We start from the raw sequence: 25,344 nt of genomic DNA on the forward strand, positions 1-25,344 counted from the left end.
TTCAGCCACCACTCCATGAACCTGCTCATCCCACAGCATGACAACTTGTCCAGAAGGACGTTGTGGAGGACAGCATCAAAAATCTTGCCAAAATCCAGGAAAACAACATCTACCACCTTCCCTTCACCCTACTGGGTGACCTTACCACAGAAGGCTAACAACTTAGTTTAAGAAAACTTTCCCTTTGTGAACCCATGCTAACTGTTCCTGATGACTGCATTGTCTTTCAAATGCCTTTCAACAATACCCAGTATAATTTTCTACATAATTTTCCCAAAAAATGAAGTTAGACTAATAGGTCTGTACCTCTCTGGATCTTCTCTTATGTGCTTCTTGCAAACTGGAATAAACTGGCTAGATTCCAGTCAGCAGGGACTTCCCTAGATTCACAAGACTTTTGGCAGATGATAAGAGATGGGTCCTGACACAACATCTGCTAGCTCCTTTAGTACTGGTGGGCTAGTACTGATGAGGCTAGTCCCTCAGCCTGGTGGGAACCAGGCCCCATGACCTGGTGAACATTCAGCTGACACAGACGGTCCCTTACAATGTTAGTGTCCACATATGGAAAGATACAGTTTCCACATTTGTGGACCTCTCGCTCAGAGAAACCAGGCAGCCCAAGGTCTATCAATATTGCTGAAGATTCAGACAAAAAAAAACCCACAAAATTTTAATTCATCTCTGTTTTTTCTTCATCTCTGTAAGTCAGGTGACCATCTTCAGCAAGAATTGATGCAGTGTTTTCTTCACACCTCCTCTTTCCTGTTGTGTCACACAACATACTCAGCTTCAGTCCTGAATGAGCTTTGGCCTTTTGTGCCTTCTTTCTGCTTACATGAACCATGGTTTTGTAGTCCTTCCTGTGAAGGGTGATCTTCTAGAGATCGTTTATTTCTTTTTCCTCTAGAGCTCCATGAAGAGTTCCCTGTTCAGCCAAGGTGGTCTTCTGCCCTGCTTGCTTGACTTACAACACATGGGATTGCCTACCCCTGTGCTTCTAAAAGATAGCTCCTAAAGATGGACCAGCATTTCTGGACTCCTGGGCCTCAAAAATGTACTCTACTAAAGCAGCTCCCCAAGTTAGCTCCCCTGAAGCCCTGAGTAGCAACTCTGCTGTGCTTTTTCTCATTACATTGAAAATTTTAAACTTAACCATGCCATGACCACTGTGGCCTAGAGAACCTCCCCTCCATCACATCTCCCACAAGCCCTACATTCACAAACAGCAAGTTGAGGAGGGCATCTTTCCTAGTTGGCTCACTGAGTATCTCTCCTACAGACTTTCTCCTACTGAGAATTTCCAAGGCTGCTTGTCATTGCATTACATTATCCGCAGCTGATGCCTAGAAGTTGAAATCTTCCACAGGAAGCCCATAAGAACAAGAGCTACTGATCCAGAAGTTTCTCCTACTTGTCTATACAATGACTCATCAGTACTAACATCCTGGCTGAGCAATCAGTAGCAGACACCCACTGCATCACTTCCTTTGCTTTCCATCCCCTTAATCCTCACCCAGAGGTTCTCAACCACATCACCACCAACTGTAAGGGCTGTATAATCAAACCTCTTCCTTATATATTTATCTGCCCATCCCTGCTGAAAAGCCTGTAGCCCTCCATTCCAGCACTCCAGCCATGGCACTCAATCCACCAAGTCTTTATAAAATGAATTGTAAAAGCTCTAAAACTAATTATATAGAAGCTCTGAAATAAATTACAATAAAACTCTGGGAGTTAAGCAATGCATCCAGTTCATCCTGTGTGTTTCTTACACTGTGCTGATGTACTGCTCCAGAAGCATAATAAACTGAAATCCTGTTGGTAGCCCTTTGCCTCATACATTTCAGTTTCCAGCTCTCCAGATCAGTTCCCCCAGCTTGTGCCCCAGAATGCATTTTCCTAAATTTACCTTTGGTTGCTCCGACGAACATAGTTATCCCCATCAACAGGTTTGCGGTATGTTGTAAGTGCTTCATTAAGTTGTTCTTCAATCAATTCCACGTATTTTAGGTTATATTCCTGTAAGAAAACAGACGAGGGTTGACACAGTACATTTAGTGGTTTATGGTGTTATAGCATGAGACTTTATAAGGAAGAAATAATTGAGGAAGGTTGCTTAAGAAAGACTGAATTTTTTATGATCTGAAGGTAGGGCTCAAGAAAATGAATGCACTTCACACATAGGAGTTTGCGAATCAACAATTAATTTCATAATTATTTTAGGGAATTTGTTAAAAAAAGGAAGAAAGAAATACTTCATATCTGACACACTCAATTTCAATAGATCATCATGCATTTCAGTTCTCCCTGAGAAGTGACACTTAAACCACTAAGAAAGTTGCCAACAGGAATGAGACAAATGTCTTATAATCAATTACAAAACCAAAATAACATATGAAGAGTTTAATTGAAGTTATGACAATAATGAATTTTTCTTAATGGTCTTGTGTTCCTCTTTACTTCCTAACAGCATCAACCAATTCTGTCTTCATGACCTCTAGGTTTAACTTTAATTACCAGAGGTAACAGGTATCTTGAAAAGCAGCATTACTTTGCATACTTCTCTAGATAACAACCTTCCATAAAAACCTATTTTAGAAGGTCACTACACTCCTGAAAAATTTGCTGAAATACCAGAATTTTTTAAAGGTCTTGGTAAATCAAAATCACATTTGAAGAGAAGCTATGGAACTCTAAGTCTCTGTCAACCTTTACCAGCAAAAATGCTATATCACTGATGCAATAAATGTATTGCACAAGCTTTACAAGTACATTAAAATGCAATAATTTTTAAGAATCTCTGTTCTAAATCTGCATATTTACACCATTCCTCCTAATATCCAGCAAACATTTTCTTCTTAGCATTACCTTTTGCCACTTTTCCATCTGTTTTGTTACATAACCTCTTTCATTTAGATAAGAAAACCCCTTTGGGATGGACAGAAATCTATTAAAAAAAAAAATCAGACAGTTAACATTGCAATTTAAACAACTCCCAGAATCTGAATTTGTTTCCACAATGTGAAGTCAAACAGCATATTCAACATTTACCTTAGGAGTAGAAGCAAACCCTTGTCTCCAAGATGAGAAAGAGCTGGTTTCATTTGGATAAGAGCATGAAGATTGGCCTAAAATAATTAAGAACACAAAGAGTATTTGAGCACTATTATAATTCCAAAAATGATTTGCAATAATTACAACACTCTGCCTGCAATGAAACAGCAAGTTTTTCACAAGTGTCAAATGCTAACTTAACCCTAGTATGATCAATTTTAGATATCTTCTGTCATAAAATATAAATTACTTCACAAGAAGTATAATGAATAAAGTAAGTTGCAATTCATATTTAAATACAGGCACAATCCAGAAGTCTATGTTTTCTTGTAAGTAATATTGCAGTAGTTTCATCCAAGGGGTCTTATTATAAACTATTTAAAGTCCATCAATGACAATTCTAAAAGGAAACCATCAGTACCTTCTTGCCTATTTGTACTTTGCTACTAGGGAAGGGGGTGGGGAAGAGCTTAAGAGCAGCATATCAAAAAGAGGTTAAAAAGAGAAGGGATGCTCACCTTGTCTTCACACGCCTCATCTAGAATATCAAGTGCCTCAGAAGAAATAGTTTTATTTTTATCATGTAACTGGGTCACCAGTAACTCAATCCCCCAGTTGCTGAAGAACTCTACATTAGCTCTCAGCAACACTCTTAAGTGTTTTGTGGCGTATAACCTGCAGCTCTGTAAAGTAAGGAAAATGTTTTCTTGAATGGAAGAAAAATAACTAACACAGCTCATGATTTATAACTTCTAAAAATACTTTTCAATTACTGCATTTTGCAGCAAGCAACTGCGATGCTTTATCTACTAAAATTACAGTTTTTTAGAGAGCTATTTATATCTCAGCAAATGGGAAAACTGAATCTAAGATCACAAGTAAATTGGTCATCATAAATGTCCAATCCTACATCTTTTATTATTGTATTATTATGTCTTTTGAAGAGAATTTAGAAGCAAGTAAAAAAAATATAGTAGTAGGGAGCTTTGTCTTTCAATGAGTCATTCCTTCAACCTCAAGTATCTTCATTACTTTCAGACTCCACTCTATCCATAAGAATCATCACATCTTTGACAGTGTTAGAGAAATATTCTCAATGTATGTCCTCCTCTTCCAAAATACAGTGAGGCATTTAAAGCTAGTACCTACGTTCTCCTCTCTTTTATCTATTCTGGAAAATATTCTGTCTGTTCAGAGAACAGAAACAACTTCATTTGAAGTAATGAACATTCTTTCCTATTTGCATTTCAAATTCTTGTCATCTATCTCCCTGACATCAGTGATTGCTTGTCTAACAACGTTACCTTAAAAGTCAAGAGTTTCCTCTCCCAAATCCATGTAATTATATTTTTTATCCTTATCCACCTTCTTTGATTCAGAAGAACACATCCCAATGCCTATTTTTGAACCAACCTCTCATTCCAGCATCTATAGTATCTACTCCATTCCAACACAGAGTAACCTCAACCATAATCAGAACAGTGTCTACTAGAAGGCTAACATGCTTAGCGCTGCTAGAAATACAGATTTCTGTTTGTGATATCAATGCCTTCACAATTTATTAAAGATGCCACTGACCCAAACAATCACACTGCACTTAGTTATACATATCAAGACTTTAGACCCCAGGTTCTATTTGAAGGACTTAATTTCTTGAGGAAAAATACAATACAGGGTATGATGTTCACAACATATTTAAAAGCTACACTTGTAGGATGTTCATTTCTCTGAATACAAAACTAAGAACCCTTTTCATATATAACAGCTTAAAAATAAAGTCATACACCTTAAATAATAAAATAAATGTGTAGAGGGCAGTAACAAAGGACTGTAAGTTGAACTGAACTTACATCAGTAGCTGCTGTCAGGATTTTAGAAAGGATGACTCTTGCCAATCCATCTCTGCTATAATCCAGACTAGAAACAGTCAGTTTTAACAAGTGATCTTGGTTCTTCAAAGAACAAAGATTAAGAAGACTGGAGGCATGCAAGGGGAGGAGGAAGAAAATAAAATTAGTATTTGAACCCACTTGAACCATCAATAATTTAAACTTAAGTATTTTGAATTATACTTTTATTACTATAAATGCGATATACAAAGTATGTTCTTGTATGAAACTGAGTAACTTTAAATTGTTATAACTATAAAGTCAAATAGGGATGAAATAATGCACTGAATTGCAAGGGGAAAACCTCAAACCAACATCTTTTATAATTGCCCTGTAAAATTTTTGTCAGCATAATTAGTGATTATCAGTTTAAAAACAAATGCTCAGGAAGCTCTGTGAACAATTCTTCATTTTAAAACATTGTGTATAAAGCTTGCCATCAAGTTAGTCTTATTAACCGTCTAGATTTTATTGTATATTACGTTTTCTAAAGCCAGTGAAAAGCTTGCTTTCTAAAAATCAACAAAATCAACAATAAAAGATAAAAAGGAGTACATTAAAACACTTGCATTTTAACTTCAAGTTTATTATATGTTGATAAACTAGTACTAGTCACCAGTCAATTTATTCCCAAAGGAACCTAAGTTTGTCTGTACCTCAACAAAATTTTGAGCTGCAAAACTCCACTCAAATATACTGGAGTGAAATTTTAAGTGCAACATACATCAGCATTTCACAAACAGTATGGTACTTTCCATTTTTTCACGGTTTGTGTGTTTTTAGTTTAGTTAATTTTTCTATTTCCCCACACTGAGTCTTTCAGTACCCTATAATCCTTCCTGATACGCATCACTGTCACACAGGTGTGGATAGGAAAAAGTAAATCGTCTGTCACCTCTGTCTGCTTAGTAATGACAGATTAGAAGACTTTAGAAAAAAAATGGGGACCTCTACTTGTAACTTCACCAAAATAACCTGAAGTTTTCAGCTTTTCAGATGGTGGCCCTCACACAGTTTAGAATTTGCATAACTATTACACTGCAAGTACAACTTAAACCAAATAAAAGCACTCACCACTGAAAAACATTGCATTTTTCAAGCATTTTCACTCCATGAGGGTGACAAGATAAAGTACCAAAAAACAGGAAGTAGTGCTGGCTAAGGGTATTTAGTAACCCATTATTCTGAAGACTACGTTCAGGCTTCATGCCTGATGAAGAGTTGAGCCAAAGTACAATATCTTTAACCAATTCCTCCAGGTAACCTTGTCCATCCTAGCAAAATAAAGAGGAATAGCATCTGTTAGTAATAGAAATGTGTTTCTTCTTCACCGAAACTCACTACTTTAAATTTCTTAAAATGTACAAACACAATACAGAAATGCAGGCTGGAAAACAATTCAGACTAAAGAATAAGTTTCAAGGCAAATAAAAGGAGCTAAGCATGGAGATATCTTAGGATTAATTATCTTTCTAGGAAAAGGGCAAAGTATTATTCAGTGATATTTTCCTCTGACCTGAGGCATAAAAGTCTTTAGCACAAAAGAAGGAGTTCAAAAAGGAAAGTTATACACACCATCGATAATAAAAAAAAATTCCTTCAAACTCTAAGTTGAATTTAACAAAGCTGTATTTAATAAAACTTCTACATAAACATGGTCATCTTTCTCAATATTTCACATTGTATTTCTTAATTACACTGATGATTTTAGATTTAACACCCAAAATCTCAGAAGTCTTTACCAAAAACTAAGGTTGCAGGTGGCATTCAACAAGACTACTCATTCTACTTCTAGTCTTATAGCTGAAAATTTCTTACCTCCTCTGATTCAAGAAGAAATTCAGTAAATTGACAACCCACAACAGTGAGCTGCTTCGCCTTGGCATAGTCCAGATCCAAGTTAGCATAGAGTTTACTGCTAGGCTTGTAAAAATACAGCAATCTCCTTACAAACCTATAGAAAGTAAAATAGAATTGGCTATTTTTCAGTATGACAAGGAGACAGTCTCACAATACAAAATGATGCTAGAAAAAACAGGTTGTTCTTGGTTTCTTGGCAATAAGTCTTAAAAATTTATCAAAAGAGTAGCAGGTAACAGAAGTGACTCTAACCAGACAATTTCAGAGATGCTGCTGTACTGGGCATTACAAGGGGTTTTCTATACCATGGCCTAATATAAGCAAAGGAACTTAAAACTATATGCTCTCAGAAGCTGTATCTTCCTTCTCATTCTCATAATTTATTCTGCTGTAATTTATCCTGTGGCAAGTTTCAAAGACAGTATTATCTAGACTAACAAACAGCTTAAAAAAGAAACTTGTGACCTGAGCTTTCTTCAGCTATTATAGTTACTGCCACTGGATCTGTAAAACACATTTTCATGTTCTGACAGGAAAAAAACCTCATTTATTCAGCAACACTATTTCCAGACACCTGACTTAACCATTTCTGAAGCATAACACACTGCTAACACACTCTCAGACTTTTAAAAGTACAGTAAGCAATGTAGCTTGAGTTTTGCATCACAGGAATAAGTCTCCAGCAGAGATCCTCCTCTCACAAATTCTTCAAAATATAAATTTGTGCTTTAAAATAACAAAAAATGTTCCATCAGAAGGCAGATATGTCAGATATTAAAAAACTTAATTACAAAACTGTACTCATATTTGAAAAAGCCAGAGTAGTCCACTACGCCTAACTCTAAACACAGGACCAATTACAAAGGAAATCTGAGGACTTAAGTTTTGTAAAATAAAAAGCATTTTATCCTGGGTTACCAGCAATAAATATATATTGACACACAAATTTATACACATATGTATCTATGTGTATATTTAAGCGTGTATGTGTGCTCATCAACATGGATGCATTCAGTTTTGGTGCCCCTGGGCCCCTCAGTACATACAGCAAGGACATTGAGGTGCTGGAACAAGTCCAGGACAAAAGAACTGGGGCAGGGTCTGGAGCACAAGTCCTGTGAGGAGCAGCTGAGGGAGCTGGGGCTGTTTAACCTGGAGAAAAGGAGGCTCAGGGGAGACCTTAGTGCTCTTTACAACTCCATCACAGGAGGTTGCACCCAGGAAGAGGTGGTCTCTCCTCCCAGGTGACAAGTGACAGAATGAGAGAAAAAGGCCTTTGGTTGCCCCAAAGAAGTTTTGATTGGATATTAGGAAAAATTTCTGGACTAAATGAGAGGTCAGGCATTTGAACTGCCCAGGGAATTGTTGGTGTCACCATTTCCAGAGGGATTTAAAGGACACATAGACATGGCACTTAGAAACTTTAGCAGTGACTTTAGCAGTTGGACTCAATGATCTTTGAGGTCTTTTTCATGATTCTGTGATCCTGTATGTATACATACACTGCATGAAATGTATCTCTCTGAATTGAAGGAATCTTTAAAAAAACTGGAATTTCATTTTTACAACTGTAAGATCATCACAACAACACAAACATTAAAAAAAGATCAATTTATAGAAGGAGAAATAAATGTAATTTACACTTGAAAAGCAAAGCAGCAGAATTTTTTTTATCATCGGCAGTGAAACGAAAGAGATTTGGGGCTTAGTTACTTATAATTAAACAGGAGAAACAGCATTTTAAAGGCATTAAGCTCCCAATTCTGCAGAAATGATCAAAGAACTACAGAAGCTTTACACCAATTCAATTCTAGATTTTCCCAATTTATTTGGAGTTAAATCACTGAGGCACTGAACAATGCTTGAGCAATTTTGCAGCACAAAACCATGGAACAGGAACACTGTCCCACATAGGGAGGTTGAGGAGTGCGTGTTGGTGTCATAGTCAGAACTGCAGACACTGCTTTAGAGAACCGATGTTATAAACTACCATATTTGGAAAATAATCCTTTACCCTGAAGTACAGACTGGCAATTAACATTTCAGGAAAACCCAGAAAAAATGCGAATGTAAAATTAAATCACGGTTATGATAACAATAGGACTACTGTTTATGCTGTAAATATATCATAAAAGTACCCCAACTACTTTTTGGTAAAAATTTAAAGCAGAGCCACAGGAGCCTCTCAGCATATATTCTATCTTTTGGGTTTTCCCCCAGTTCAGGAAGCAGCTTTTTCATGCCCACAAGTACTGACCTATTCTTCAAAATAATGTAATCTATTTCTGAAACACATGCTAAAAGGCACATCCAAGAACTAATTAGTAACACTATGACCACACAGGCACAGAAGTAATAAACATGTCTTACTGACAACAGACATGAAAGGAACCAGAGCTTTACTGGAGGTTTTTTGTTTGTTTGGTCGTTTTTTTTTCCAAATCACACATGTTTCTCCTGCTATTAACAGCAACTAGAAATAATTTCCTCTTGGATATTGATGAAAGCTGTAGTTAAAAACCCATACAACAATGGACTTAACTCTGTAAAATTTTTCCAAGCTCTGACATAAAAACACTTCTGACTGATATATCAAGCAGTAACATTTCTAAGGTTTAAAGTTAAATATAGTATTTGCAGAAGTGGTATGATTCCTATGGGACTAAATATATAAAGCATCTGTGCATAGAAAAGAAGCTTAAACACATGTTTATTTAAAGCCAATATTGCAACTTAATTATCCAAATTTACACCTTAACTTCTTATCTACAGATTAGCTTTTAGAAACGTGATACATCTAGGCAATATTTTACTGCAGTACTAAAGGATGGTTTTCCAAATTTCTTTCTTCAAAGGAAGTCTACATAATTTTTACATACCTATGCAGCTGTTCATCTTTGTAGTTCCTTAGATTTATATTTGGCCACTAGAAAAAACAGCAAATATAGCATTATATGAAACTTGTACATCAGTCCTTGATTAGTCAGTAAAATTCACTTACTTCTATCAGTTGTATTTACTTAATAATCAGAAACTTTTCTTGCACCTAATGTTATATCTTAAAAAAAGACATGATTTTATTGAAAAGCCCACACTGCCTGCTTCAAGAATTGTTCAATTTTTCTCTTGAGAAGGACAGGGAATATTGGCCACATACTATATGTACAAGACCACAGTTGTAATGAAAACAAAAAAAAGTATGAGAAGCTGATGAAAAATAAACAATTTTGCTTAGTTTCTTTTCTGCAAATAACAAAAAATTTGATTATGCATAACAGGGAAATAATTTTTAGCTACTGTTTTGAATATTCATCAGATTGGCTTAAAAGTAATCATTATTCTGTTACAGATCACTTAAAAATGCTGCTTATTAAAATGGTATTTAAACCCTTGTTGATGCTTTCTCAGATACATTAAGAAGGACCACATGAGAAATAATATTCTCTTTAGGATCTATTCTTTCTTCCCATTACATTTTCCTCTGTTTATACAACCATCTGTTGTCTCTATGGTTTCAGATTTCTTTCTGTTGCTACTAATGAGTATCTTCTTGTCAGGAATGGCAAAAAAGTGAATCAAACATTCTTCTTTCCTATCTATGCAGCACTGTTCTACATTTCCAGTTGGTATTCCAGTATTAAGACACACACAGCACTAGTTAATGATTAGTAAAATTGATCACACCAAGTAATAGTGCCAGATACAGATGAGGCTGACACTTTTGCTGCTCTTTTAGCAGCTTAGACAGCAAGCTGAGCAAGTGAAAAAGGTAGTAAGGCACCACCTGAACTGCACACAATGAGGTGGTTAGAGAGCTGATGCTCCACAGATACAAGGCTGCAACAGACAAGGGGGAGGTAAGCAGCCAAATGAGGTAACAAATTTCAGACACTGGAATCTGGATCCTGCTCATTAGGGGACTAAAGACAACCACTCTGGTAACATTATCTCAGTTTATGCTGGTGTTACACAGAACAGAAATGGTTAGAAGTAAGCCAGAAAACATACATACTTCTCACTCAGAAAGGAGTCCCCAGTTTTCAGACATTAGGAACTTTTTGACATGACACTAGAAAAATACATTGCTGGGGAGGTTTGAGATGGCAGGGAAACTGGCTGTTTGACATAAATTTCAGTTTAAAATACCCCAAAACACAGAGGTCAACTACATAAAGCTTCCACTGTTAAAATACTACACATACTAACAGTGAGATTCTGAAAAACAGTTTTCTGGTAATATCTTTAATAGGGAATCAAAGGTAAAAGTAACTATGACTAATAATAGTTATATAGTAACCCAGTAAACGGTATAATGGCAGTAAAAAAGTCTTTAAACAGTGAAATCTGGTGGAGCAAAGCTACTGTCATATACATATTCAGGTCTTTATACCAGACAGATTCTTGCTCTTTCAACTTTATCGGTCCCTGAAAAAAAGGCACAGAAATATTTAGTTTCTTTTCTTTTTCTCAAAAAAACAACATAGTCTTGATTATGACTGTCACCATTAAGCCTTTTTTGTACTTTGACCATCTTTGTAACAACACAGTAAAGAAGACAGTAAGAGAATGCTATTCAGCTCAAGGATGGCTTTGATGCACAGAATGACATTTTGGAATAATTTTGGTTTGAAATATTAAGTATTTAGAAAGTTTTCTTAGTCAAGCAAAGTATATTTTCTGCTTACAAAAAGAGGTAGTATCTTAAAATCTGTGCATTAAATATATTTAAGATATATAAATATATTTAAAACAATGCCCATCACCCCATTAGTTATTTCCTTTATATTGTAAAAAGAAATTAATTCTGTAATGAAATCATTGTTATAGAAGTATTTGCATTAGTTCAAAACATTTAATGAAGTTTTCATACATGGTTCAGTCTAAGCATCTGAAGTTTGATCTAGAACCCACCTCTTACTAAAACCTTCAGCTCACATTATTTTAAAAAAATCTGCTATGAATCTTAACATAGCAGTACCGCTCTGCAGTCTGAGGTATTAGCAGCTTTAAAGACAATATACCTAATTCTATAAAGTTGATTTCTATACAAATAAAAACATAAAACATTTAATACATGCTTCTTAGGAAACTGTGAATTTAACTATCATTTAATGTAGTTTAAGGGTTGCATATAAAGAGACTACAGCAGCACTGACTAAACCCAGGAGATTCTAATTTCCTGAAATAAAACCAATTATTAGATGTATTCTGGAATGAATATTAGAAAGCCAAGGCTCACAAGTGAAAAAGACTTTTTCTCCAACATATTATCATGGCCTTTGTAAGCTCACCTTCAGTATGGTCCCTATTAAATTCCAATTCCAGTCGAGGTTCTCTTTGTGATTGAGCACTTGGCTGTCTCGAAGATTCATGATGAGTGCTTCTTCAGTATCCTGGAATACAGACATGAAACAACAGGTTTCCCTGCATCATCTTTTTCAGTCTTGCCACATGAACTACTTACTGCTCATGTAAAAATCATTAAAGTGCTGTGTTTTACAGTAAATTGTATGGTTATAGTACTGCATTGTATGGTTATAGTACTGTGTTAAGGATCTAAAAGTACTGCATTAAGGATCACAACTGGTCGCAAAAAGCATTAAAAGTTATTGGAAATTCATTCCTTAATGTACAGAAATGCAATTTAGTATCCATAAGTGTCTGCAAGACAAACGAGATAAAAAAATACTACATAGAATCACACAAATGATTCTGAATTACACTGAGTGAAGCTTGAGGGGTAGGATACAAGTCTCCACAACACAGGGTCAAATTCAGGTTTGAAAAATGAATTATCATAATACCTTTAAAATAAAGATGTCTTTCTGCACACGGTACTGATCCCTTTTCTGGTGTGTTGAGATGGCTTTCTGAATAATATGATCTAAATGGAGGCTGTAAGGTTTAGGGCCTCTTTTCTTCATCTCGTGAAAACGTTTTAAGCAGTTGAGTGCTGCACTTGCCCGCCTATTAGAAAAAAGAAATACTATAATTAGTACTTGGCAATTGTTATCAGACTAAAGAGGACCCCCACCTTCTCAGTAAACAGTTCAAGAAAGAGCTGACCAACAATTCTGAAACAAAGAAAATTATTTTCTTGAGACACATTTTTATACAACCACAAGACTCAGTCTCATATCAAAATTATACAGAAAATTATCTTTTGGAGTTTCTAGCAGTGAAATATTATCCTTACTGATAACTTTTCTTCTGCTCTGCAATTACTGGTGTCTGTCACAGTTCAGAGAGGATATTGGAAAGTTTAAAGTTGACTTCCATTGTGAGATATCACAGTAGATCAACATTCTGCAGTGAAGTTGGTATTTGAGAGCGCTAGCTTCAACTTAGAGTAACACAGTGTCTCTCATTCATTCTCATCCCCATCCTGCCTCTCTGCAAGGGTGGCAGGACTATCAATAGTACACTCCCTGCTCTTATATCTAAACAGTTCAGCAACAGCATGTTTCTGCTGTTAGATAGGAAGTAACTTGAATGACAGCTGACAGGGGTAAAACCAGTTAATTACAAAACAATGGTAGCAGAACCCCCCCCCCCCCCCCCTACTGAGCAAATAAAAATAAAGAAGTCTTAAAAAGAGGAGTCAAGTCAATCTTTCTTCCCCATAAACAAAAACTGTCATAGTGTAGGAGAGTGCTTTTATTTTATTTTCAAACAAATACCTTTGGATTTGTCACTTATTTAACTTTAATCTGTAACACAAAGATTACAATTTTTCAGACTATAAAACAGTGTAGAGTGCTGACCAATGACAAAATCCTCAAACAAAATATACTACTTCTAAAAAACCACTTTCTTTCAACAGAAATGGGAATTCTTACTACTCTATCAGGTGTGTCCAGAAATACCAACAAGGACAACAATTCAGGTAATGTATAAGCATCTGTCTTCTGCCCTTTGTCCTTTTTTTCACCCCACCACTTTGGCCATGTGAAATATCCTCTCCTGAAATTTCAGATATGCCTTTTTTGAAAAACTAATGCTGTCATTGCATAGCAACGTTCTCCAATGACATATAAGAAACCTTCAAAACTAAAAAACAGAAGAGCACTACACTTTTAGGAAGTACTCTACAAGCACCATTTATCATTTCACACTAACAGTTTAGAAAAATCCTGTAATTTATCACTGACAATACAATGAAAGACAGAACATTATGTTATATATCAGAATACTGATCTGACAAGACAGATCAGAAATGGCAAGAGTCCTTAAAAATACATTTTTACAAGTGAAAGAAACCTCAACACACTGATTTTGTCTTCTACAAAGAAAACCAACTAAGAACACAAAGTTGAAGAAATACATATTAAAGACGTGTGAATTTATAATTATTTGACTTCTTCCTTTAGAAAGTTTCAGAGAAGATAGCATTTTGTGACAGAACTTTATGCTTTCAAATGTAACATATAATTCTTACTGTCTTTTCTCTTTCATGATGTCAAAGGATGCTGCCATATTCATCAGTGTTGGTAAGCAGTGCAAGTGATGGCTATGAGAATGAGGAAGAATTGTGTTTGCCTACAAAAAAATCCAACAAAAGACCCGCTAAAATAACTTATTACAACGATTTCATTCATCTTTTTAGGATCAACGTTTCAAGAATCTACCACTTTTCACAAGATTTTAACAAATTTATGACAACAAAATTACATTTTGCTTAATGTCAGAGCATAATTATCCACATGATTTTGAATTTGTGATCTAACAAATCAACCTGAATTACACTAGCAAGTAACCTGAAACAATTTCAGAGTTTTATAGTACATATTGTTTCCACTGGAGTTTAAGTTGCAATATGCAAAGACTTGCAAAGCAGGAGCTTATGTCATGTACATAAAAGTACTAAAAAACCCTAAAATCAGAAATCCAGTTAAAGCTGATGATTTCTACTAAAGCATTACCACACAAAACCCCCTGATTTATTAACATAACATTCTAAGTTACTTGACATTTAAGTGCTTTTAATAAACATACATAGTTCTGCAAATATTTTTAGAAACTAAAGAACATGAAGATAAAGAGATTACTTACATTTCCAAACACTAAATAAACAGGTGTATTTAGTGTATTTTTTAAGTATTTTTTTCAGTCTTTGAGAAACAGTAGCCATATCTGATTAACAGATCATCCTTCAGAAAATCAAAAAATACCTGTGCTTTATAGCATACTCCAGTGTGAGTTAACAATCACACCCATTCAAAAGTATTCAGGAAACCAGAAAAATAGGATATAATATTATAAAAAATGTACACAGGAGTATTTATGAAAACAGTATCATCATCTCAGTACAAGATTAGTTTAAGAAAGAGAAGATACTGTAAGGCTGTCTTAGGTCCACAGAAGTGGAATGAAGCTGAAGCTTCCCTGCAGCAGGAGCACTCCACCAAGATGGAATTGCCTGAATAAGTAACATAGAGTACCAAAAGCACATCAAGCTGAGTATGAATAAATTTTCATCTGTCTCCCCTGTGAGGCAGAAAGCTAAACACACTTGGTCAGAGGCCTACTGACCATCATTCTTAGAAAAGCAAAAATTAGCAATGGTCCTTTTCCCAAACACAGTTACTGATGGGAGTGTTCGGAGGGCTCCAGCTTAAAAATACAACTGCTGCTATGGCAAGAAAGTGAGAGTCAGACCTACAGACAGCCTTGGAGCAGAGCCCCTAGCACTAAATTCTTTCCAAACAGTCTTCCTATTGAATTATACTGGCTTTAATCTATGAAGTGCCAAAAGATATAATGTGAAATTAAACCACTATTCAGATGAAAACTACATGTTTCAAGCTTGGAATACAAATTAATGCTATAATAGCAAGTATCTATTCACAAGTAGTTACATAGAGTGGTATTTACCATGTGCAGAAGTTCTCCCAAAAGGATAGTTGCTCTGACAGATACATGGTCATCGCTACTTGTGATCACTTCAACCAGACCCTTCAGAAAGCAAAAAAACATTACAACATTTAAGGTATAACACCTTGCTTGAACTCTTGCAAGGAAAATGTAGCAAGCATCTATTAAAACTGAAAGTCATTAGTTACCTCCAGAAGCCCATTGGTAATAAAAGCAGAAAGCACTAAAGCCAAGTAATTATCCATGAGATCAGGCCTAAAGAGGAAAAAAAAAAGTATGAAAACAGTTTAGAAAGTACATTTCTTATTGTTCCTGCAAGAAAACAAGAAACGTTTTGTCCACACTGCCACAAAACAAAAGAAAAGGAATGGCTTAGACTAAGTTAAAGTCATTAAATCCTCACCTTGACCTGGCTCGATGGGGCAAAACAGTTTTAGCCTCAGCAGCTACAAAGCCATCAGAAAGTCTCCAGCAGTCTTGAAACCTGCCTGGATCTAGAACAAGAAAATATGGACAATGGTAATTATAAACTTGGCTTTTACAGTATTATTATAATGGCAGTCTGTATGTAAATAATAGCCCTTGCCTGCAAATATTATTTCAGGTGGTTTCAAATTACAGAAAATTTTGTCAGAGGGGATCTCTAACAAGTCATCTAGTCCACAGTCCTGAACAAAGCAAGGGTACCTTGAAAGCTAGGACAAAGATTGTATCTAAGTGTCAACAAAAACAGTGATATTTCCAATTCATAAACATATTAAACATGTTTAAGAGAAAATACCATTAGCACCTAAAATGTTACAAGGTACATCCATATAAAGGAGTAGAAAGTTTGAAACAAATAATGATTTATTTACTTATAAATTTAAAAAAGCAGAGACTTCTCTTGGGTTTACAAAGGACTAATTCTAAAGGTAAAATACTAACTTGGTTAAATTTAAAGACACGAATAAGCATGCACTTGCCCTCAAAAAAGCAGCAGTCTAAGGACAATGGAGACAACTAACAGATAGACAATATACAGAAAAGACTAATAACTTGTCTGTAGTATTCACTAACACATCCACAATTCTGAATATTCCTAACAGTTCAAAGAAGTCTAATCTGTACTGCTGACCTTACAGTCTTTGCATTAATGCCTAACTATGCTGATCTTTCAAACTTATAATACTTAACAGGTGATAAAGAATTTCAGACAGGACTTCAGAGCACCCTGAATTAAATTAAATTCAGCGATAAAACAAAGGCAATTTACAGTACATAGGAGACAGCAGAGGCTTTAAATTTGTATAGGAGTTTAATACACAGAATTCTTATGTGAATTGTTTTAAATACTTACCTACACTGAGAAGTGCCTCAATAAATTCTTCTGCAATAACAGGGAGAGGAAGGCGAAATATATCGTAGAGAACTTCAAGCAGACCTCGCTACCAAAGAAAACATAACACAACAGGAATTTTACAGATTTACAAAATTGTCCCTTAAGATTTCTAGAGTGATAACACTGGTGCATTTGTTGCAGTGTTTTTTTCACAAATGGAAATAAACTGGAGAAGAGAGGATGAGGTTTTTTTACTTTTGAATTGTCTCTTATTGTCACTATGAATGCTATAGTAGTTCAGGCTACTTAGACTGCAAATTTTTACAATAGTTACATCTGGAACCATCAACTTTTCTCTATTAAGTTTAATTTGTGAAGAAACATTTTTTTACCTGGAATTCAACTCTGATTATCATGCTCTAAACTTGCGACTGCAGCTACTGTAAACGTGCGTTGATCTGTACCAGAGTAAAAACTTATTTATGAACTTTTCTCCATTTTGTCACATATACATGGTGTGCTTCCCAATTTCGTAGGAATTTTATAACAGAATTACAGACTTGAACTTTGGGGGTTAAATAAACTCAGGAACAGCTGTTTCATAACTGGAGTCTGTATTTATTTAAACCACTTAATTATTTAAAAGTTAAGAATGACTTAATTAAAATATTATTTCAGTAATATATTCCAGTAAGTATATTATCAGTACTAAATATTCACCACCTACCCGGATTTCCATATTTGGTATACAGAGTACCCCAATGAGAGACTGAATCCCAGAATTTCCAGGTTTGCACAGGCTGATAATACCTAGAAAATATTAAATGTATAACAATATTCCCTCATCAAAAAAAGAAAGGACAATAAACACATTTTTAAATTAGATTTCCAGTTTGAAAATAAGTACACATGAAAAAAAAGTTACTAATCACAAAACTTTATTTCCTCATTAAAAAATTGTGCTACTTTTGTCCTTCCATTGTGAACAGTACTCAAAAGTTACCTGTGAAAACAACATATGTATGGAAGAAATGAGAAAAAGATGAAAGTGTCTCTAACGAGTAACTCTTCAGCCTGAAGGTTTTCATCATCTGAGCAGAACTGTTAGGTATTTCAATCAAAAGCTGTATCTTAACCTATCAAATTAATTCATTTCCCTTTAGTCTCAGGGGAATTCTAACAGCTGTTAGATCTAAGTGTCTGAGTCCAGGAAGATGCAGTAACACACCTATCAGAAACTGTTTTCTGAAAAGTTTCAAAGTCATCACATGCTTCCTCTTCAAGCATGTGAGAACACACAAGAAACTTGTAAGAGACCTAAATATTAAAATTAAGCTTAGTGATCATTGTCAGAATTTAAAAAAATAACAAAAATAGTGTCACGAAACAGCTTAAGTATAGCCTGGAAAAACTCCACTCAAAATTTTGGTAAATGTTTATATTAACTGATTTAAATCTGCAAGACAGTGTCTTGAAAAAAAAAAAATAAGCAATCCCTGAGGCAGTACCTTCATCTCGCATATTGTAATATCACAGAGAAAGGATTTAGTAAAATGAAAAAAAAAAACAACCTTTTTTGATTTAGAAATATCTTCTACATGAAAAATTGCTATATCCATTTCCAATTTCTCTTCAGCTATGGCAAAAGCAGATGAAATATTTGCCAATATCTCTTAACACAGACAAAAAAACTTCATTTACAGCAGCAGAACCATCTCAAATGCAAGTTCTTATGATATGAATGTTATTTTAAACACCCTTTAACACATTATGACCATCAAAATGTAATTTATAAGGCATTTTACACAGGAGAGGAAAAGCTATGCCTTCTCAGGAGTCTAAGAAAACTATGCATTGCATCCTCCAATTTTACAGTATCAAAACACATATTAAGTTCCGTTGTAGGAAGGTATTGATAGAAATTAGACATATCAAATGAGACAGATAGTGTGTCATTAAATAGAGATAAAATCACAGTTCCGATCATCCAGTTTCAAACAAATAAACAAATCTTACCTGCCCATGATCGAAATGCAGCCACTATTCCCATTTTACTAGCCAGGAATCGTGCTTCTCTGTCCTCTCTGCCAGTGAAACAAAAAATGTCACAATGCAGGTAATAATTACAAAACAAACAGTACTACAGTATTATTATTAAAACTGAGATAGGGGACAAAATCCAGAGTAAAAGAAGTATTTTATGTATGCATATATGTGTACATATGTATTACACAATGTATATAGACACAGAAAAGGTTTAGAATTTTTGATTATTGCTATTTTTTCTCTGCCAGGGGAGTTTCCACAGGAGGATAACATAAAAAACACCCCAAGGGGTCATATGTATCACTCTGCACCTCCATTGACACTAAGTCTAGAGCAGAGATGTAAAGATTTGGACCTTATTCAGTTACCCAGACCTAAGCATCTAATCCTGTTTCATAATTAAAAAATCCTGAATAATTCAAGTTGTAAGCCACCTCAGGAGATCTCTCTTTAGTCCAAATCACCTAGTCTGTTATCAGACTAGGCCAGATTATAGAAACATAGAATGGTTTGCTTTGGAAGGCACTTTTAAAGGTCATCATAGTTCAACCCCTCTGCAAGAACTCAGTAAATGCCTTTACAGTGTCCAGAGCTTTAGGAGGTATATAAGCTTTTGTAACTCAGCTTGGAATACCTGCAAAAAAACTCAAGGCTTTATCCAGCTGAGTGCTAGAAACTCAAGGCAGCAGGACCTCTCTGGACAACATATTCTAACTCTTGACCAGCCTCATATATAAAATCATCCCCACTGCCCCTAATACCAAGTTGAAAAATTTCTTGCTTCAATTTGTCTCTGTTGCTTCCTGTCCCCCTCCTTACACCACCATGAAGGGCCCTGGCTATATCATCTTGAAAGCATTTTCATAGGTAGTAAAAAGGCTGCTATTCAGCAGAGGGAGTGCCTCAACCTTCTCCTCTCTAGGCTAAACAAGCCCTTTTAAATCTTAAATTCTTAACAGTATTTTAGAAAACTGTACTCTGGCCTACAAAGTTCAACTTCTAGAAATTTAGTATTTGGAAGGAAGTACAGCTCAATTCCAATGCTATGAACATAACTGATGGCACAAGTAGCAGCACTAACACTTACTTGAGTTGTCCTTCTGCTGTGTCTGGATTATGCCTGTAGTGAAAATCTGTGTAAGGGGCTAAAATTCGCTAAACAAAAGAAAGACACGCATTATTTTCACATGAAAATACAGTTAAGTCGCTAGTGTCCTTTCCTCAGTCCCACTCCAAACTGTTGCATTATTTCTGCTTCATAAGTCTCAGGCTTTTAGCCTAAAACATTTTATCTTTTATCTTAGACACTGTGCGCTAACACACAGGAAATCTGAGACAAAAGTAAAACATTTTAATGAGTAATAAAGTGTTTAATTTCTGTCACTAAACAAATAAAACTGTACTAACCTCTAATTCTACATCTGCTCGCACATACTGTCGGGTCTTTGGATGATTAATGAGGTGCAAAACTGTAGTTATCAGAGCCTCATTTATTCGGCTTAGCTGACAGTCAATCACATTTTTCAAGATGGTACTTAAACCACCCCGAAGAGCCACCACCTCAGGATTCTGAAGAGCTAGATAAAGGAAAACAGGTAATTTTGGCCAGTGATCTAAGATAAAACATTTCATGGTATATGACAATCTCGTCATCTCTAGTGTGGGTATCTTATTTATCCTGAACACTGCTGAGGCACATGTAGAGCTTTTCATGGAACTAGCTGACACTGGTAATGAATGGTGATTTTGGATTCATTTATCATACACAAAAATACTGGTCGCTCAGTCTCCAATTGGGCCATTTCCCAGTTGAACTCCCAACCAAGTTCCCATATAGCAGTTTCTGGATTTTCCCATGAAGAGTGTTCACACTTCACTGAACCAACATAGATAAAATATTTATACTGAGATAAGAGTAACATTTTGTTTATTTCTTTAAAACAGAAACTTTAATCCTGTAAACAAATTACTGAATTATTTCCCACTGATTGATTTTGAAAACCTTTAAAAAATAGCAGCCAAATGAAAGTTTAGGGAGGTAGTATAAACCACTGTCCTGATAACTACAGTACCCACTCCAAAATTTTTTTAAAATGAGGATATTTTGCACTTCTCTGAACTCTTCTAAATTTGTAAGCATCTTGTGTATGGAAATCTCTCTATTTCAAATTCTTTACTTTAAGAAACTCCAACTGCAGTAGAGAAATGTTTTTAAGGCAAACCAAAAACTGTCAAGTCTTGAAGGAAAAGATGAAAACCTGAAACCTTTGCCTATGATACATAAATAGCTTTTAAGTCATTTTGGTTTATATCATACAAATAACTAAAATCCATTAAACTGTTGATAGGAACACTTAACATCTAATTCCTTATTAAACAAGTACTGTGAACAACAACCATGTCAAAACTGAACACTAATTAAGAAAAATTATCTTACCTAGCTCACAGATAATGGCTATACATGCGCGAACCATTCTGTCTCTTTCTTGAAGGCCATCATTTCCAACTGCTATCAAAGAATTAGTAATAGAACTGGGGAACAATGAAGCGTTCACAGTGATCATCTGCCAAAAAGGAAGAAAAAGCCTTCTGGTTTCTTTACATTTCTCTAAATACACTTACATATTCACCTCAATACACTTACATATTCACAGCTAGACAGACCAGTCTGCCTATTACTTGATTGTATCTGGTGAATCTTCACAACTATTTATTTTGCTCTTGAAATTTTTTTCAATTTCAATTTGTTTGTCAATTTACTTTACCATTCTCTTTGTGTTTCAGTTTTTTGTTTTTATATTTTATCTTAATATGAAAGAATTTAAAAGATGTTTTTTGCAGTGACAATTAGGACTACCTTCATCATAGGATTTTTTTTCCCAAAAATATCTTGACAACATTATCCAATGTGTCCAGTATGCCAAAATATTGACAACATTATCCAATGACACAGAATCAACTACAAACTCATCTACTATTAAGGACATTTTGCACTACAGAAAGCCTCAGCTGTTAGTTTGAGATACTCAGAATTCACACCAGATTAAGGAGCAAGATGCATTAAAAGCTAAAGAAAACCATTCCTGAACAACCAATACACCAACTCTTGACTGTCCCTCAAGTGAGCCTTTGATTACAAAGGCTGAGGAACTGTTCACATTTTTTTAATTTATGAAAATTAAATAGACATATCCTGCTGGAACAAGAAGATCACTAAACTAATGTATTACTAAGGAGGAAGCAGGTTTTTGTCTGACTGCCTAAAAAGGGAACAGTGAAATGTTTTATAGCCCACTCAGCCATGTCACCTTTTTTCTCTACAAAAATGAGACATTAAAAAATATTCAATATCCATCAAGCATCAAAAAAATTAAAACTAGTTTCCCATGCTTTTGCTTATCATTTTGTTTTCAACAAAACCAGGCTTATCTTTGTAATTCTTCCAAAAATATTTTGTCCTATATCCACTTTACGTCTCCCTTTGATGTGTTGTAGGTATCTGTACAAAGACGATTAGTTTTTTACCTTTTTTTTGCAGAGATGTTAAAATGAGAGGGGATCAACAATTATGACCAAAATACTGAAAGAGTTTTAACAAATCTATCTTTAAATACATGTTTTTGAGAAGCTTCTTGTTATACATAATGTTAATGCCAATGAAACAGGAAGTTTTAAGATAGGACTTTAAAAGAGAAAACAAATTCTCTCCCACCCACACAGTCTTTCACTTCTACACTGGAAGAAGAAAAAAGAATAAGCAATAGAATAGGTGCACCAATCCACTCTAGAAATTGCAACTTGTTTGCTACTGATATTGACATGGGACTTCCTGTGAGGACACAAGCTGCTCTGCTTCACTGTCTTCTTTGCTTTGCAGGGAAGAGAAGGAAAGGTTTCTTGTAACACTCAATTCTAAACACATCAGTAGAATAAACAATTTTTCCCATTTACTTTGTATCTGTTCGTTGTATTAAAATGCAGTTCTAAAGACCAAGGACAGGTAAAGGAAAGCTACTTATAAGTAGCTACAATAAAATAAGTAATAGAGAGTATGAATTTGGTCTTTTAAGACTCCTTTAGGAAAGAGGAAGAAAGAACATGGCTCATATTGCATCTAACCCTGACTTCTGCTTTAAAAAGAAAACACCCGGACCATAAAATTTAAAAGAAATGTGTTACTGACTTCTATCAGATATAAAAACGCTTCCGGAAGCAACTTCATGACATCCTTTTCATGGCTTAAGATATTACTAAATTGTAAGACTTTTACCCGTAAATGTAGAGGTGATTAAGTCAAAACAGGCAGTGAGCACTCAGACTTCAAAAACTATTTGAGATCAAGTTTAAAAAGTTAGATTTTTTTAAATCTACATACACCATTTAAACCTAATATTTTTAAAACAAAGTTTACAATTGCCTGTTCTAAATTCATAAAGAAGTATTACTATTTTATATTTTGTTGTTCTTCTCTATGAAAAGAAAGAAAAGAGAAGGTTTTAATTTTAATGTATGCAATTCTTACAGACATTTTTACTACCTAAGAGGAGATTAAAGAGCCACATCTTGAAATTGAAAACAATAGTTCTGTGATACTGGCAAAACCCAATTCAGTTTCACAGTTAATTATCTTCTGAACAAGTTTGTTAGCTTGTTTTTTCATTTTTTGCACCATTTATTCTTTCCTTTTAGTCATTTATATTATAGGGTCCTATTCCTAATCTTTTAGCAATCCAGGCATCAAATCACTAAATCTGAGACACTGAGGGAGATGAAGACAGAAGGAGAAGAAGGGCAAGAGCAAGGTAACAAAAAGACAGTGTGAAAATACAGATTATGCTATTCAGGAAGCACAGTATTCCTTGTGAGAGAATTTCTTGAGTATTGACTGCTCTATGCCAATGCATGCTTAACTGCTGTGGCCTAGACAGCACATGAGGAAGCTGTTAACTTTAGTGGTAGCAGGGTGGCTTTTTGTTGGTCTGACACTGTCTTTTAAGAAAACAATGTTATAGGTAAGTAGCAAAAGATGCTAGAAAAGGCTTTCCATCAACACAGCTCTCAGCATCAAGGAACCACAAGTGTGGCTGCACAGCCTGTGTGTTTGATGCACACACCTGGTGCACACCAATATTCTTGCACCACGACAAAGAAAAAAAACCCACCAAGGGTCAGCTGTATGATTTATTTGATGCTTCCCTTTGACCATAATTTTTTTCAGATCAAGCTGATGAATTTGTTTCTCTTGCTGTCTCTTCTTTCATGCAAGACAGAAGTTTTTGTTCAAGCAGAAAATGCTCAAAAAAGCCCAGAAATAATGAGGACAAATTTCTGACCCAAATAAAACCGATTATGGATGTGCTTCTATCCTATGATGAGTCTACACTGAAGCTCTTCTTTCAAAGTAGATTCACAAAAAACTTTTATAATAAAAGTGCAACTTCCTTAAGGACCTGTTCCTTCATACTGGGGCTTTTTTGTTTGTTTTTGTCTTGTTTGGGTTTGGAGGCAGATGTCTTTAATACTTAAAAACTCTTCTTTTTGGCACAATTGTTAATCAAGTACATTGTATCTCCTGTGAGACAGAAAATATATTCAGATAGATTTAAAACACAAAAAGAGATTTTTAACACAGACAGTACTCCTGGGGAACCATTCTTCAACTACTTCAAGCTTTACTCCAGTCTTCGGTAGTTTCTATAAGAATATGAGAACAATAAAGAACAGCAAAGTCCAGCACAAAGGCAGGATATTATGTTTCCTGAGTACATTTAGTACGTCTATATGCCAATTTTTCTAGGATGAACTTAAAAATGCAGCAACCATACTTTTAAATCTCACATCCATGGATGCACAGTACAGTAACCATCACAGACTAAACACATTTCATTGAGTATCTGAGACAAAATCCTGTGGACAGCATCAACTGCTACCAACAAAGCAGTAAGGCTATAAGCATTCCTTGAGTGATCACTTCAGTGACAATTTGTCTCAGATATTGCATGGCAGAAAATCTCCCAATCTCTGATTCACAGATGTTTAAACAAACTATACAATGAAGTAATCATAATTTCAATATTGAAACTTAATGTTGTTTTATGCCCTTGCATTCACTCTTTGGTAAGTGTTTCCCAAACCTTGTCCAGTAAGCATGATTTTTCTAGCACACTTGAGATTCTAAATGGTAAAATTGTAAAACCAAAACAACTCTCTTCACTACATTTTTCTGTCTTTTAAATTATCAGCTTTATGACATGATAAAGGTAAAGCAAGGTATTAGAGACTGGGAAAAAGCACTGT

The 25,344-nt window shown here is 35.1% G+C and overlaps 1 protein-coding gene across 1 annotated transcript in view; it reads right to left on the minus strand.

Moving 5' to 3' along the window:
* The window catches only part of RICTOR (RPTOR independent companion of MTOR complex 2), a 73,343-nt gene that overhangs the window by 18,338 nt on the left and 29,661 nt on the right, over positions 1-25,344 (minus strand). Inside the window, exons 7-26 of the mRNA XM_036402621.2 lie at positions 21,485-21,611; positions 20,455-20,624; positions 20,135-20,202; positions 19,018-19,085; positions 17,729-17,811; positions 17,020-17,107; positions 16,084-16,174; positions 15,869-15,935; positions 15,681-15,761; positions 14,245-14,345; positions 12,611-12,773; positions 12,098-12,199; positions 9,686-9,732; positions 6,765-6,900; positions 6,021-6,220; positions 4,908-5,034; positions 3,576-3,740; positions 3,055-3,131; positions 2,872-2,950; positions 1,913-2,022 (exon numbers count right to left, since the gene is read on the minus strand). Coding sequence (XP_036258514.1) covers positions 1,913-2,022; positions 2,872-2,950; positions 3,055-3,131; positions 3,576-3,740; positions 4,908-5,034; positions 6,021-6,220; positions 6,765-6,900; positions 9,686-9,732; positions 12,098-12,199; positions 12,611-12,773; positions 14,245-14,345; positions 15,681-15,761; positions 15,869-15,935; positions 16,084-16,174; positions 17,020-17,107; positions 17,729-17,811; positions 19,018-19,085; positions 20,135-20,202; positions 20,455-20,624; positions 21,485-21,611 — 2,150 coding nt within the window. The remainder of the gene's footprint in view (positions 1-1,912; positions 2,023-2,871; positions 2,951-3,054; positions 3,132-3,575; positions 3,741-4,907; positions 5,035-6,020; positions 6,221-6,764; positions 6,901-9,685; positions 9,733-12,097; positions 12,200-12,610; positions 12,774-14,244; positions 14,346-15,680; positions 15,762-15,868; positions 15,936-16,083; positions 16,175-17,019; positions 17,108-17,728; positions 17,812-19,017; positions 19,086-20,134; positions 20,203-20,454; positions 20,625-21,484; positions 21,612-25,344) is intronic.

This window comes from Molothrus ater, chromosome Z, assembly GCF_012460135.2.
Source record: "Molothrus ater isolate BHLD 08-10-18 breed brown headed cowbird chromosome Z, BPBGC_Mater_1.1, whole genome shotgun sequence".
Classification (NCBI taxonomy): Eukaryota; Metazoa; Chordata; class Aves; order Passeriformes; family Icteridae; genus Molothrus; species Molothrus ater.